The sequence below is a fragment of the Urocampus carinirostris genome, chromosome 14, assembly GCF_059441175.1.
Source record: "Urocampus carinirostris isolate Australia breed hairy pipefish chromosome 14, RoL_Ucar_1.0, whole genome shotgun sequence".
Lineage (NCBI taxonomy): Eukaryota > Metazoa > Chordata > Actinopteri > Syngnathiformes > Syngnathidae > Urocampus > Urocampus carinirostris.
The window spans coordinates 22,134,491-22,151,001 of NC_142362.1; the positions used below are offsets into that span (position 1 = coordinate 22,134,491).

At 39.2% G+C, this 16,511-nt stretch overlaps 1 protein-coding gene across 1 annotated transcript; it reads right to left on the reverse strand.

Annotated features, from left to right (window-relative positions):
* Positions 1–258: 258 nt before the first annotated feature.
* On the reverse strand, positions 259–15,145 carry ecrg4a (ECRG4 augurin precursor a). Its single transcript, XM_088352432.1, has 4 exons — positions 14,988–15,145; positions 11,216–11,263; positions 9,192–9,367; positions 259–2,259 (listed from the first exon to the last, which is right to left on the reverse strand). Exons 1-4 carry the CDS (start codon positions 15,055–15,057, stop codon positions 2,110–2,112), a joined length of 444 nt encoding a protein of 147 aa, XP_088208558.1. The 5' UTR covers positions 15,058–15,145; the 3' UTR covers positions 259–2,109.
* Between the last annotated feature and the right edge of the window lie 1,366 nt (positions 15,146–16,511).

Below are 16,511 nucleotides of genomic sequence, written 5' to 3' on the forward strand. Positions count from 1 at the left end.
AATGATTGATACCAAAACAAATAATTTAAATGACAATGTTAACATTTTCTTTTCCTTGGTTGAACTGTTGCATCATGTTTTGTCTACTCCAGGTATTTAGAGTATTGTGCCTATCCGAAAATTGTTTTAATGTTCCTTTTAATCTGGTTCATTTTGGTCAGATTTAGAGATTAAAATGTTAGGATGGAAAATGTTTTTGTGTAATTGAAGCATCGAATTATTAGAATCAAAGTATGATACAAATGACAGCAAGCAGTATAATCTGTAGACTTTAAATGGAAAACAATTTTTTAAATCATTTTATCATAAGTATTGGTACATAAAGCTCATTTGCACATTGCTTTTGAAAAGTAATCCCAAATTCTTAAAAATGTTCAACGTGAAAATATAATACATGTTTTTTTGCATTAAAATCTGTACCGTATCTATTTAATCAAAATGTTCCAGTTATTTTCCGAGAATGCATCTTGAAGACAGCATGTCTTCCATTTGTCTTTATGAGCTATGACGTTAGCGGGGAACCGCGAGCACCCTAGCCAGCCATTGTTTTACGTGTTAAACATATTGGGATATTTAAAAATATTTTTGCATGATTTTGGGGAGGAACAGTACAGGTTCTGTGTCCAATTGGGAAAAAAAGGTTTATAAAATACTGTTTAAGGGTATTACGAAACAATATAAATACAGTAATCCCTCGGTTATCTCTGTTAATGGGGATCAAAACCACCCGCGAAAAGTGAAAATCCGCTAAGTAGCGATTTTAGCTCAAATAGTCGAAAAGGATACGAGTGTTTTAAGCAGGATTTTGGTAGTTTTTTTGGAGGATAACAAGGAGTTGTGTCCCAGGTGGTACAACAAAGGCAAACAGCCAATAAGTGACTAACTTGCAAAAAACTGCAGCCACCAGGTAACGCAACCTGGTTACTAAAATACACGGCCAACGAGTGCCAAACGGGAGCAAACAAAACAGAAAATTCTTCGGCAGCCCCTAAGCTAATGGGGAGCTAGCTGGACAAAATGTTACCAACCGCAATACACGTGGCCGAAAACAAACGAAAAGCCACAATCGCCTACCTCCAGGCTGAAATGACTGGAATGCAATCAGTTTTCACTACAATCAGTATCTGTTGTGTTAATGGGATTCACCATTTTTGAAAGTGGTGTTGTCACAGCTCAGCAGGAAACGAGCCAGATTGGTCAATTGAGACTACATTTTACAAGTCCCCTGGCACCTGGAATATTTTGCAAACATTGCATAATGGTGGGGAAGAAACGCTACACGTTTGTGCCTGGTAATAAAATGTTTTATATATTGTTTCGTAATACCCTTAAACAGTATTTTATAAACCTTTTTTTTTCCCAATTGGACACAGAACCTTCCCTGGCTAAGTTTGTTGTTTTAGCCACTTTTCATTGTTGAATCTGTCTGTTTAGCCTGGCTGCTCACAGCCAGCCTCACTTTTTTTGTAAAAGCTTTGGCCCCCTTCCTTTGTTCAGTCATGATTAGCCGTCATGAGCTCTTTGTTGTTTCTACCAATCAACGCTTTCTTGGCCGCTCGGCCTTTGTTGTTTCAGTGCAGCGTCCTGCGACAGAGCCTAGGCATTTTCCCCAAAACTACCTAAACTCTGCTTAAAACATTCGTAAAATTTTCGATTAATCAACACACCAGCTCAGTAGCCTAGATGGTAGTGTGCCCGCTTTGAGACTGGGAGGTCGCTGGTTCGCGCCTCGATCGAGACATACCTAATTGGTATAATGGCGGCGCCCTCTGGCTGCGGCTGCATCGACTCGCTACAACGGGTCAGGTGTATCGACATTTCGTTCTGTGTACATTGTTACAAAGAATGACAATACAAAGGAAATTATTATTATTATTACATACAAGATGGTGACTGGCTTACTAGAATGCTGATGTTGCTCACATGACGTCACAGCTCAGCAAATTTAAGACGACGCAAGCTGTCTTCAAACGCATCGTCTCGGAAAATAATTGGATCATTTTGAAATATGTAAAGATTTTATGCAAAAACAATGTCCTCATTTTTTTTAGCACGTTTTAGAATACCTTTGAACGTTTGTTAGGCTACATGTTGCTTGCGTACTAGTTGTTAATAGTAGTCATAGTTGACGTTGGCGCCGTGTCTGTACGAGCTTGGGTCACGAGGGCCAATGGGCGCGTTCTCGTCATAGTGATGCTGACGTCCTTGGTCGTTGGTACGTGCGTGGTCCATCCAGTAGGATAGGTCTTGTTCCAGCCTCTAGTCGCAGGGGAATAAATTGACGTTAGCGTAAAGTTGCCCGCAGAGACTTGGCAAACATGTTTGGTGAAAAGGCCAACGCCTTGACAGCGTTCACCTTTCTGGGACACTGCGGCAAAGGTCTTGGATGAAGTCGCTCACGCGTAGATGCCAGTGTGAGGCTCAAGTGTTAGAATTCTCGAGGCTTGTCAGTTTAATACCATCTGACAACCCATTTAGACTGATTATGCACACAAGTAGGTGATTGTTTTTTACAGCACTGTATTGATACAATGTCGGGCAAACAACGAAAACATTGAACAGTCTGTTTTAAGTGATTAAATTATAGAACTAAAAGCCATGATGATAGGTCTACTTCACATAGGTTAGTACTATAAGTCTGGGCAGATGTTAATGACAACAGTGAGGGAACAGCATAATAGCATGCATGCCAACCTTTTGACATTCTAAAGCGGTAGATTTGATCGCACATTCTCTTTTAAAAATCTTCTGTTTAATATTTAATGTTGTGTTTTCAAGGATTGGTACGTGCTTGAATTTTGAGTGAAGTAGTTGTAAGTGCCTGCAGTTGTTGCCAAGTTCCTCACAGGTCTACCATTAATGACGCCAACCCTGTGCTCTGGTGACTTTGCTTCGCCATTGCATTTATTCCTTCCTCTTGATTAATTGCAGCTGGCATTAGTTTGTGCAGCATTGTCATACGAAGCGTCAACACCCCCTATGGGTCGCGCCGAAGAGGACAGGTGTATGAGACACCTAAACAGGGCACTATGAAATGTGTATCAGTGTGAGGATGACGTATCAACTATGGACATTTATTATGGGCCATGCAAAAAATGAAGGTAGTGTTTCCTAGTGGAAAATTGTAATGGGTTGAACTTCCTGCAAGTGAATGTAAGCAATATATTACTGCAATTTTTACCCAACACACAGATTTATGTAAAATCTAAAAATCGTGTCTTTATAAAAGATGCAAAGTTTAAAAATTGAAAACTTAAATTGCAGATATATTTTAGCTCAGCAAAATTTGTAAATAATTGACAGATTTTCTTCTTTCAATGTTACTGGAGAAATTGGAAATTCAGGTTCAAAAGTCCTTAAAAGTTGCTTGAATTTGGCCATGAATAAGGTGTATGAACCCTGTTTATACTTTTCTGAGACTTTCAATCTGCTATCTGGTTCCCATGATTGAACCCACATAAGGGGTAGAGCTGGTGAAATACCATGTTTTAAATAAAACATGATTTGTTTTGTATTGACAAACAGCTGTTTCATATTTCTCACTTTACCCTGTTGTGTAAAAAGTGCTGAAATAATCAATGTCCTCACTTGCAACTGCTTTGCTTTGTGCAGAGAGATCATGTCCTGAAAATTTAAAAATAACAAAACATCTTGATGTTTTTGTGTCAATCAACTTAACAGCCTTCATTTTGTAAAATAGCCCCCTGTTCTAAACCGAACTCTGCAAGGAAACTCGTCAGCCATTATATACTCATAACCGACGAGTTCATGTGCAGCGAATCTCGCCACATTAGCATTTTAAGTGCCGCCACCAAGTGAGCGCAAATGTCACTGAATGCACGTGTGTGGATAATCAGATCTTGCATCATATGTCTGCCTTCATCATTCGCGTCAGCCGGCCTTTTATGCCTGGCGCTAAGGCTTGCTTGGCAGGTTGCTTTGGTGTAGAACGGTGGTCTCAAAACAACTCATGGAAACCTGTCTTTTGTAACAGAATTATTCAATGTAAACTCATTATCATTTGATATTCTTAAAGAGTTGACGGGAAAATATCAAGGCGGTCCATTATTTTGACAGGTTCAAAACTTGGCCATAAAACACAGCAGATGCACGTTCTTAAGAATCTAGCGTGGCACTATAAGAGAGAGTGAAGCATAGTGACAAAAAACAATGATGGGTAGTAATAAAATCAAAGGCAGCGAGAAAGAAGCCTGGTCGGACCTTAACGTAAAGCTTGACATTTTAGGTTCGACCCTGCCCGAAATTCGGGTCAGGCTTAAATTTACCTCTAATCCCAAACTTGTGTCCTGCTGGTCAAATAGTTAGAGGCCCCTGCCTCAATATGAAATATTAATGTGGCATGCATGAGTTTAGTATGTGTGCTACATCTATGGTAATGAGTTAACGCCGACTTAAAATTGGCACTAAATCATTTGAAGATGTGGCCGCCATTAAATAGCTTGCTAAACTTATGTAGTTTCTATAATATGTTTTAAATGGGGTATTTGCAAGTCAGCTTACTTGGCCAGCTGCTAAGAGAGTCACAAAGACATACAGAGAAAGAATGAAACAGAGAGAGATTTATACAATATACTGGACTGTCTCAGAAAATTAGAATATTGTGATAAAGTTCTTTATTTTCGGTAATGCAATTAAAAAAACAAAAATGTCATACAATTTGGATTCATTACACATCAACTGAACTATTTCAAGCCTTTTATTATTTTAATATTGCTGAATTTGGCTTACAGCTTAAGAAAACTCAAAAATCCTATCTCAAAATATTAGAATACTTCCTCAGACCAAGTAAAAAAATAATTTTATAACAGCAAAACTAAATCAAACATTTGAAAATGTCCATTGATGCACTCAGTACTTGGTTGGGAATCCTTTTGCACGAATTACTGCATCAATCTGGCGTGGCATGGAGGCAATCAGCCTGTGGCATTTCTGAGGTGTTATTGATGCCCAGGATGCTTCGATAGCGGCCTTCAGCTCATTTGCATTTGTAGGTCTGGTGTCTTTCATCTTCTTCTTAACTATACCCCACAAATTCTCGATGGGGTTCAGGTCAGGGGAATTAGCAGGCCAATCAAGGACAGTGATGCCATGGTCAGTGCACCAGTTACTGGTGGTTTTGGCACTGTGGGCAGGTGCCAGATCATGCTGGAAAATGAAATCCTCATCTCCATAGAGCTTTTCAGCAGATGGAAGCAGGTAGTGCTCTAAAATCTCTTGGTACACAGTTGCATTTACTCTGGACTTGATGAAACACAGTGGACCAACACCAGCAGCTGACATGGCTCCCCAAACCATTGCTGACTGTGGGAACTTCACACTGGATTTCAAGCAACTTGGATTTTGCTCCTCTCCAGTCTTTCTCCAGACTCTGGCGCCTTGACTCCCAAATGAAATTCAAAACTTGCTTTCGTCTGAAAAGAGGACTTTGGACCACTCTGCAACTGTCCAGTGCTTCTTCTCCATAGCCCAAGTCAGACGCTTCTTCCGTTGTCTCGAGTTCAGAAGTGGCTTGACCATGGGAATACGGCTATTGTAGCACATTTCCTGGACACGTCTGTGAACTGTGGCTTTTGATACCTGGACTCCAGCTTCAGCCCACTGTCTTTGAAGCTCCCCCAAATTCTGGAAGCGGCTCTCCGTCACAATTTTGTTAAGGCTGCGGTCATCTCTCTTGGTTGTGCAGCGTTTCCGGCCACATTTTTCCCTTCCAACAGACTTTTTGTGGATATGCTTTGAAACTGCACTCTGTGAACAGCCTGCTCTTTGAGAATTTTCCTTTTGTGTCTTACCCTCCTGATGGAGGGTATCAATGATGGTCCTCTGGACAGCAGTCTTCCCCATACTTGTGATTTAGTTTACTGAACCAAGCTGAGTGTTTTTAAGGCTCAGGAAACCCTCGCAAGGTGTTTCGAGTTAATTAGATGATTCAGGTGATTAGTTGAATAGCCTACTTGTATACTTTTTCATGATATTCTAATATTTTGAGATAGGATTTTTGAGTTTTCTTAAGCTGTAAGCCAAATTTAGCAATATTAAAATAATAAAAGGCTTGAAATAGTTCAGTTGATGTGTAATGAATCCAGAATGTATGACATTTTTGTTTTTTTAATTGCATTACAGAAAATAAAGAACTTTATCACAATATTCTAATTTTCTGAGACAGTCCAGTATATACAATACACAGACACACACATATATACACATATATCTACAGTCGTATGCAAAAGTTTGGTCACCCTTGCTAATTTTCAAGATTTTCCTTTGTAAATCATTGGTTGTTCGGATTAGCAATTTCAATCAAATAGCAGACAAACACAGTGATATCTGAGAAGTGAAATGAAGTTCATAGGATTTACAGAAAACGTGCAATAATTGCTTAAACAAAAGTAGGCAGGTCCATAAATTTGGGCACCGCAACAGAAAAATTACATCAATATTTAGTAGATCCTCCTTTAGCAGAAATAACAGCCTCAAAACGCTACGTATAGCTTCCAATGAGGGTCTGCATTCTGGTTGAAGGTATTTTTGACCATTCTTTACAAAACATCTCCACTTGAGTCAGGTTTGATGGTTTCCGAGCATGGACAGCCCGCTTTAAATCACACCACAGATTTTCAATAATTTTTAGGTCTGGAGACTGAGGTGGCTATTCCAGACCATTGTACTTGTTCCTCTGCATCAATGCCTTAGTAGAATTTGAGCAGTGTTTGGGGTTGTTTCGTTGAAGTATTCAGCCCTGGTGCAACTTCAGATTTGTCACTGATTCTAAACATTGTTAGAAAGAATCTGCTGATACTGACTGGAATCCATGCGACTTTCAACTTTAACAAGATTGCCAGAACCTGCACTGGCCACACAGCCCCACAGCATGATGGAACCACCACCAAATTTTACTGTGGGTAGCAAGCGTTTGTCTTGGAATGCTGTGTTTTTCTCCACCCCTTGATATGTCCAAATAACTAAATTTTAATCTCATCATTCCACAGCACGTTTTTCCAAAATGAAGCTGGCGTGTCCAAATGTGCTTTAGCATACCTCAAGCGACTCTGTTAGTGGCATATGCGCAGAAAAGGCTTCTGCCGCGTTACTCTCCCATACAGCATCTCCTTATGCAAAGTGCGCTGAATAGTTGAACGATGCGCAGTGACACCATCTGCAGCAAGATCATGTTGTAGGTCTTTGGAGCTAGTCTGTGGGTTGAGTTTGACGGTTCTCACCATCCTTCGCCTATGCTTATCTGAGATTTTACTTGGCCTACCAATCTGGGCCTTAACTAGAACTGTGCCTGTGGCCTTCCATTTCCTCACTATGTTCCCCACAATGGAAACTGACAGCTGAAATCTCTGAGCTAGCTTTTTGTATCTTTCCCCTAAACCGCAGGTGCCATACAGGCGGCCCGCGGGCCAGCTCAAGCCCGCTAAGGGATTGAATCCGACCCGCGAGACAATGCTGAGGGAAGCGCAAGAGAAAAACAACCTGCAGGTTGAAATATGTCAACTTGATGTTGCCAAAGCCAGGTGCCTCTCACAAAGACACTGTACTCATATTTCTCACTCTCTCTCTCTCTCTCGCTCTCACTCTCTCTTTTCCACTCCTTTTCGCCCACTCTGTCTCTGTCTCTTTCACTCTCTGTCATTCTTTTTCTCTTCCTTTGTTGCTCTTTGTCTCTTTCTCTGTCTTTATACCCCTCGCGCTTTCTTTTCTCTTTTCTCTCCTTTCTTTTTCTCTTTGGATTTTTTTCTTCCTCTCCCTTTCTTTCCCCCTCTCTCACGACTTTTTATCTTTTGTTTCTCATGCTCTCTCCCTCTTTTTTTTATTTCTTTACCTCTCTTTTCTTTCTCTTTAATCTACTAGTCCGGCCCCCGTAGAATGTTTGTTCTATCGTGTGGCCCCCGAGTTAAAATGAGTTTGACACCCCTGCCCTAAACCATTATGTTGAACAATCTTTGTTTTCAGGTAATTTGACAGTTGTTCTGAGGCTCCAATGTTGCCACTCTTCAGAGAATATGCAGAAGAGAACAACTTGCAACTGGCCGCCTTAAATACCCTTTCTCATTATTGGCTTTACCTACGTATGTAGGTCAAGGGTCAATGAGCTTCCAAAACAAATTTTGTGTTCCAATAGTGCTAGAGGTTTTCAAATCAAAACAACAACGGTGCCCATATTTATGCACCTGCCTACTTTTGTTTAAGTAATTATTGTGCACTCTCTGTAAATCTTATGAACCTTATTTCAATTCTCATATTACTGTGTTTGTCTGCTATATCATATTTAACTGATAATTTATAAGGGAAAATCTTAAATAATGAGGGGTTCCCAAACTTTTGCATACAACTGTATATATAATAAATATATATATATATATATTTATTTATTATATATACAAATATACACGAGGGAAAGAGACAGACAAGCAACTAGATAGGGAGTTGACTGGAAAGAGACAGAAAGGCACATGAAGAGAAAATGTATGTTGCGGCATGTGTTGCCTTTCGGGGGGCACTGTCTTTGCTTTTTGTTTTTCCAGACCTCAAGATTTCAGTTTCCTGCACTATTGGTTGAAACATCCTGGTTCAGCCTATCAATTACCACCTAATGCCTATAATCTGTTGTCAATCAGTTAGTTAGCATAAAACACACCATGTATTTTGCTGTTCACTCATTTTTGTTGCTTCTATTTGGTTTATTTATTTTTTGCATCCTGCAGATGCAATAAGTTAAAGGAGATATGTCACCTGTGTATGTTATTTGGTATAGTAGTTGGTTAGTTAGGGACTTGCTGCAATTATGATTCCGATTCAAATGTGCGTATTGACATTCCATGACCTTAATGCTCCGAACTTGACTCACCGATTGTTGTGTGCAAGGTGAATCCTCTGTCCTTTAAGCTTCAGTTCAAAAAAACATTTGGCTTAAGACAACCCTGCACATCACCCTGAAATCACCATCTCCACTGTGGTGGTGCCAGCATCATGAGCTAGGTTTTTTTTTTTCTTTAGCAGGGACTAGAAAGATTGTTAGTTGGTGGATGGAGCTAAATATAGGGCGGTTCTGTCAGAAAATCTGTTGGAATTTGCAAGAGACCTGAGAATGGGATGTAAGATCACCTTCCAACAGGTCGATGACCCTAATTTTGCAAAGCACAGTAGGACTAATGGAATCAACCCACCTGTTCGTCGTAGCCCATGTACATAAACTGCATGATCCACTGCTGCACATCAGGTCTGCTGCGATCCCAAATGTTCCTCTTGGTCCGACGCAGTCGAGCTAGGAACTCCTGAGCTTTGGAGGCGGGCATGGCAACTGATTCCTTGGGGGAGGCCACAGGAACAGTCATGTCTGCCACTGCATTAACACATTACATAGCAAAAGGTGAGAAATATATTCCCTTTAACATTGACACTGTTCACTTCTTACCACAATGGCAGCAGAATTTTCTCGTTTTGTATGTTTTTCTCAACTGTACCACACCTAAGCCATTTGCTTCCCTTATTAGGCGGCATTAGCTCAGGAGGTAGAGCGCTCGTCTTGGGATCAAGAGATCACAAGTTCGATTCCCGGCTCCTCCGTGTTATATGTCGAAGTGTCCTTGGGCAAGACACTGAATCCCTAATGCCCCAAAAAGCAGGGTGGCGCCTTGCATGGCTGCACAGCCGCTATTGCTGTGTGAGTGTGTGTACGAGTTTGTGTGAATGGGTAAGTGTGAAGCACATTGTAAAGCGCTTTGGGAGGTCTTTATCGACTTGAAAAGCGCTATATAAAAATAAAAATGCAGCCCATTTATTATTGATTGACATTTCTTTTTTAACCTATAATACAAACACTGGGGGTGGGCTATATCGTGATTTTTTTTGTAGTGCCCCGATTCAAGTAAATACAGCGTAATATTCATCTATTCTAATCAGATACTTTTTACTAAAAAATGTCATGATCATTAAATAACTAAACCTTACCCCCTTGCATAAGTTAATCATTACAAAAAAAGCAGCACAAATATTTTAAGCAACAAGAACAAAGAAACTAAAACGGTATGATAATATGAATATTTTTTATATTAAAACTTTTCAGAACAAAAGTCAGAGTCAAACCAAAAAAGCAGCAATCTAACAAAAATACAAACAACATCTCATCTCATTAGCTACACCGCTTATCCTCAGTAGGGTCGCGGGGGTGCTGGAGCCCATCCCAGCAATCATCGGGCAGTGGGCAGGGGACACCCTGAACTGGTTGCCAGCCAATCACAGGGCACACGGGGACAGACAACTCGCTCGCTCATTTACACCTAGGGACAATTTGGACCAACCAATTCACCTTAAATGCATGTTTTTGGAATGTGGGAGGAAACCGGAGTGGCCGGAGGAAACCCACGCAAGCACGGGGAGAACATACAAACTCTGCACAGGAAGTCTGGAGCTGGATTTGACAACTATAATACCTTTTGATACACACTATTTAAAAATGAAGTGCAAGTGCGAATAGTATAAGCAATACAAACCTTTGTATAAAAGTACTTCTACTACAACGGTATCAGAACAAAAGAAGTCAAAACGAAAAAGCAGTACTGTAACAAAAATAGAAATGTATAATAATGTTAACAAGACAATTACAATTGTTTCTATTGCACAAAATAGTGCAAATAGTGTCAACACAATTGGATATATTTAAAGGTTAACAAGTATGCATAACCATACAACCGACCAATAAAATAATCATAGTGGTAATGGGAACACAGTATCAATCCCAAGACAATCGTATCGATCCGATCCAAGTACTAGCACAATATATGATTTTTGGATCGAGCCGTCCTCCCTTAAACACAAAGAGGCACTTTTTCACTCACAGCAAGACCGACTATGGAGAATACGAGGATGGTGATAATCTGCCACCAGTGACGAGACCATCTGGGTTCGAGCTGAAACGGGCAAGGCCAGATACGTCTAAAAAAATCTACTCTCGTACGAAATTTTTTTTACACCGTACACAATTTGAAATGATCGAAAAACGGGAAGGTTGCTTGGTATGCTGTACAGAATTTTGAACTAAGAAAAATACTTAGCAAGTTTATCTGATTTGGCAAAAAAATATATTTCAATCAAAAATAATTAGTTTTAACAAGATTTTTTTTTACTCGAGCTCCAAGTTTAGAATGTAATACAATCCCCGTGTAAAAGGTAAATTGTTGTTAAAACTTACCATTTCTCTTCAAAATCTTATGCAGCTTCTTGCCATCACCTGACACTTCTGTAAGAACAAAAAGAAAAATTAAAATGATTTTAATTCAGATTTTGTTGTAAAATATATACATAAAAACAAAAACAATATTAAGATGACTGCAAAATATTAAATTCAAACCCATTGGCAGAACATGTTGTGAAGATTATAGTTTTCGTTTTACTGTAATTTTAACTTGTTTTTTTGTTAAAATGTTCCCTTTTTTAATTATTTTTCTTACAATTTTCAGATCTCTGAAAAAAATATTCCTATCTACCTTGGTCATATCCAGGGTTGGGTAGGGTTACTTTAACTAGATTACTTTCAATTACTTTTGGATTATTCCAATACCAAATATGCTAATAAAAGACAAAAGAAACTAAATATGAATACAATTATGACTCACAACACGTGGTAAGCTTTCTCTCCTGGCTTTGATATCTGTGATCTCCGGCAAAACTAACATAAAATGCGACAGAAACAAAATGAAAATCAATCCAAACAGCTTTCCAACATCATTTTTGCCGTTCCATGTATTCCGTTACTCCCCAAGCCTGCACAAAATTTAGTCATTTTTTTCATATTTAGTTTCTTTTGTCTTTTATTAGCATATTTGGTATTGGAGTAATCCAAAAGTAATTGAAAGTAATCAAGTAAAGGAACCCTACCCAACCCTGGTCATATCCCTCAAGAGGGGTGACCGACAGCAAGACAAACACATACAATAACAAAGAAAATAAAAGGGGGAAAAAATAGCAAAACACACACAAAATATTTTGGACTATGGCCAACCCAACTGCCAGAACACCCAAACAAGTTAGGCACCTAAGTTGGTCATGCTTTCGTCCCTCCAGGAGAAATGGGACACCAGAAAGCGGCCATGTCAATCGGGTCAGAGTGACACAACACACTCTTTTGTTCAACAGCAGGGCCCGACAGCTTTCACTGGTTTACCCCTGCCGCATCATACGGGTGCCCAGCCCATCCTTAAGAACGCGTCCACAATCCCACTATCCTTTCACAACACCTCTCCACTCCTTCCTATCACCAACAAGAGCTCTAGCTTCCATTATATTTAGACCTCTTTCCTGCAGTGCACTCATAACACCATCCGTCCACGTCAATCGTGGCCTTCCTCTCGGTCTCCTTCCATTGACTTCTGCTCTGTAGATCCTCTTCAACATTCGCTCCTCATCCATCCTCTCCATGTGTCCAAACCAACCGAGTACTCTCTTATCAACACGCTTGCTCAGTTCCACGACTACTCCAGTTCTGTCTCTCACAATTTCATTTCTCAATCTATCCAATCTTGTCACTCCTAACATAGTCCTCAAACACTTCATCTCAAAAACCTTCAATTTCCTTCTTAAATCTTAGATTAAGAAATTACCTGCTTTATTAAGTAATATTCTTCATTTTTTTTAACTGTTGACAACTGTGGTCTAAGCATTAAATAATTCTCAGCTTTTTCCTCCCCCTCACATCCTTTGAGCCCACCCCCACTTGAAGCCACCCTCCCCCACCAGTAGGTCAGGTCTAAAAAAATGTTTTGTAGCTTTATTCCACTCGCTTTACGACCTTTTTTAACTGGTGAAGTAGGAATTTTGAAAAACCAATAGAAACGCTTTGCATTGATGGCGGTTCTCAAATGCATTTTTTGCAAACAGCAACTCAACTTTTTCCGCTTTTCTACCTTCTCTGTCTCTTGTGAGCTTTCATCGGTGGCATCTGGAAAAACCATCGCAAGCACTCGGTCTAAATGATTTGCATCTGTTCAAAAATGGTGTAAAACTGACACGGTGGTGTCTGGAATTCCTCCGTTTCTCAGTTCTTGATTTCTAACTTATTTGACTACAATTAACTAATACATTAGGGGGGAAAGTGTTTTGCGAGAAATATCCAAATACTTAAGTGAACTCTGTATAAAAGTGTTGTTGTTTTTTAAACTAAGGCACGCTTTGTTTCAATAAAAGATCTCAAGGCACCCTGTCCATCGAAAATGTTGAAAATGTATTTCCCGTCGCCAGTTTGTTTTTTTTTTTTTTTTTTTAAACCTTAATCACCATGTCTGGTCAATGTTGCCCAGGAGGTAACAGGTTATTTATTTTGGTTAATAATAAGAACATTTTGAATTTTACTATATTTTTAAAATGTTTTCAAGTTAAGGTATATTTAAAAATAAAAACAGAAATAACACTTAAAATGAGCAAATATCTGCCAGTGGAACAAACAACCTTTAAATATGTTCTGCCTTTTTTTCCTAGGGTTTTTTCTGTGTCATACAAAAATAAAATCAGCATAACTGTTTTTTTTTCCAGCTAGAGAAAAAGACTATGCCAGGTGTATTATGTGTGGTAAGGTGGTCTGCTACTATGGCAACACCACACATTTATATTAAACCATGAAAAAAGATCACCCTACCAAAAATGTAAACATGTTACAGTTCCTGAACAAAAACCCGTGAAGCCGATGAGAAACAATTGACACATTATTTGCATTACTGACTTTTTTTCAAAGTATTGTACAGGGAAAGGTATTTTAGGTTTCTAATTCACATTGTTATACAGTATTTGTATTTCTGTTACGTTGCTGCTTTTTTGGTTTGCCTCTCTTGGCTTTTATTCAGAAACACTTGTATTATAAATATTTGTTTTTTTTATACTGTAATAATTTGTACTGTCGATATTGAAAAACAAATGAAACAATTTTGTAATGTTTATCATAATTCTAAGCTAACTCAAAGGGGAGGGTTTAATTATTCAATGACCAGGACATTTCTAAAAAAAAGTATTGGTATCACTCCATTTTAACATTTTATTCATTTAAATTGTATCGATTTGAAAATTCCCTGTATCGCCCACACCTAAATGATACGCAAAGTCTGCTTAGCAAACTTTACAAGTAGTATTTTTATTTGCCGTATTGAGGCTAAAATTCTCCCTCACTTTAGACGTTTTGGTCATCTCTGTATTATGGGCATAACCAGCCCGTTTTGGAGGGGGCTCAATTCAACACAAGCACCCCCAAAAATACACAAATTATAAAACGCTTTTTCTTAAATATACTGAAAAACTGGAGCTAAATAATGAAAAGGGGAAAACAAAACAAAAACGTCAACGCCGCGTCAGGAATATTCCACTGCCTTGAAATATTTCAGTCCATTTCATTCCTAGCACCCTCTCTTGCCCTGCTTCCGTTTTACTCGGCCAGTGTCACTTGCGGCATAGCAGCAGAGTCTGTGGAGGCTCCAGTATATTACGTAGAGAGAACGTTTTTTTTATGGAAGCTCAAAAGTGCCATAATTCAATTTAAACAAAAGGAACATGCAATTAATAAAAACGGCCTTAAAACGAACATTCTATTGATGAAAACGGCCTTTCAAAATGAAAAAGCCTTTAGCAAAATATTTAGATTAAAATATTATTAAAATTGAATTTTACATGTTATATCACTTGAAGTGAAACGAAAAAAATCTTTAATTTTAACCAGCCAGACCCTCAGGGTGCTCAGTACCCCCAAAGCTCTGAACCTAAATTCACCCATGGTTAGCAGAGATTATAATCATGTTAGAAGTCTCATTCAGTTAGAAAAACATGTCTGGAGACAATAGTCGACTAGTTCAATCCATTTTCTTGATACAACCTCGACTAATTGTTGCAGCCCTAGTACAAATGCAAAACACATTTGCAAGTTTCAATTCCAAGGAGGCCACAAAACTCCGTAAGAGTGTATGAAAAGTCATGCAGGGACTTACCAGTGAGAGTCAAGAAGATCAAAAGTGCAGCACAACCCAAGACCCTCAAACTGAACAGCTTGGATGCCATCTTTCTTTGCACGAGAGCGGAAAAGTCCTACGCGAAGCCGAGCCGGCAGGCAACAACTGCTCCTTGGATGCCGCGGGGGAGAGTGAGCGCTCTCTAGATGACTTTTCCAAGTGAGGAAGCGGCCCCGTGGCGGCGGAATGTCGCTGCAGCTGGAAGTCACGATGGCTGCTTCGGAATTACTTGGAAAACTTTATACTTTGGGGGGGCAGGGTCATGCACGTTAGTTACACTTACTAGTTACTTCATTTCCAAATTCATTCAGTCAATATTGGCCCCCTGTTTTCTCAGCCCAGTCAACTGACATCAGAACAGTGGCGTTACCAGAAAGGGGGCAGGGATGGGCAGTGCCCACTCACAAATACACTGCCCACCCAAAAAAGTGGATGTGGGACAAATGAAACAAAAGAGGAAAACAAGTTAAAGGGAAAATTATGAATAAAAGAAGAGAAAAGCAGACAAAAAAAACAAGTAAAAGATGAGAAAACAATAACTTAAATAAGAAAAAAAGAAAAATATAAAAAGAAAAAAGCAGGAGAAAAAGGACACATTTTAGGTGGGTCCGTTGATTAGTATATCACCAATAATAATGTAATACAGATACTCCCCAACTCACGACCATTCAAATGAACAAGAAAACGGTAGATACGAACATTTTTTCGGGATGTCAAAAAATCTCCGGACATTGCTGTAAGTTAGATTTTGCATTGTGTGCACCTTTTTCTGAGTAGAGGATAGTACTTTAGTGCTACTTTCTGCCACGTGGCCCTGTGAGAGATCACCCAACATCCACACCAAAGAAGAAATTCGGCTTCTACTTCCTGGTTCGTGTGTAAACAATAACGTGTACTGTATCGCTAGCGTGCTAAGAACTTTGACGTTTTTATTGTTTAATATGTCATGCATCCATTCAATATGGTTGGGGTAAAGTGTAAAGAATAGGCGAGACGTTTCTTTCCAAATGAAAGTGGAATAAGAAAGCTTGATGTGGTTGAGAAAATGGTTGGATCCCTTTTTTTTTTGCCCCCCCCCGGCTGTTTGACACACCAGCCTATCACAGTCGCGCCCACCTAACACACATACACAACTGTCCCCTGTAATAGCATTTGCTGTGTGCTGTCTGCTGCAGAACACAATGCATTAATAAATGACAATAAAGCTGATTGAATTCAAAATCCGCTAAGCAGAGAACCAGTGAACCCAAAGTGAAGTATTAAGGAGTTGTTGTATATCATTAATATGTTGTGTTTACATTTTTCTCCTTTTGTATGTTATCTTTCTTTGATTTCCATGCACTGAAATAAGAAGCCATCCAATTACGCTATACTGTTTTATAATGTCAATAAAGGTCATTGATTCATTCATTTGATGGCATGTTTTTTGCAAAGATTGAATTAGGCAATTCCTACAGCACACTAAACTAGGTTTCATGGTACATTTATGTGCCCGGGCCCACA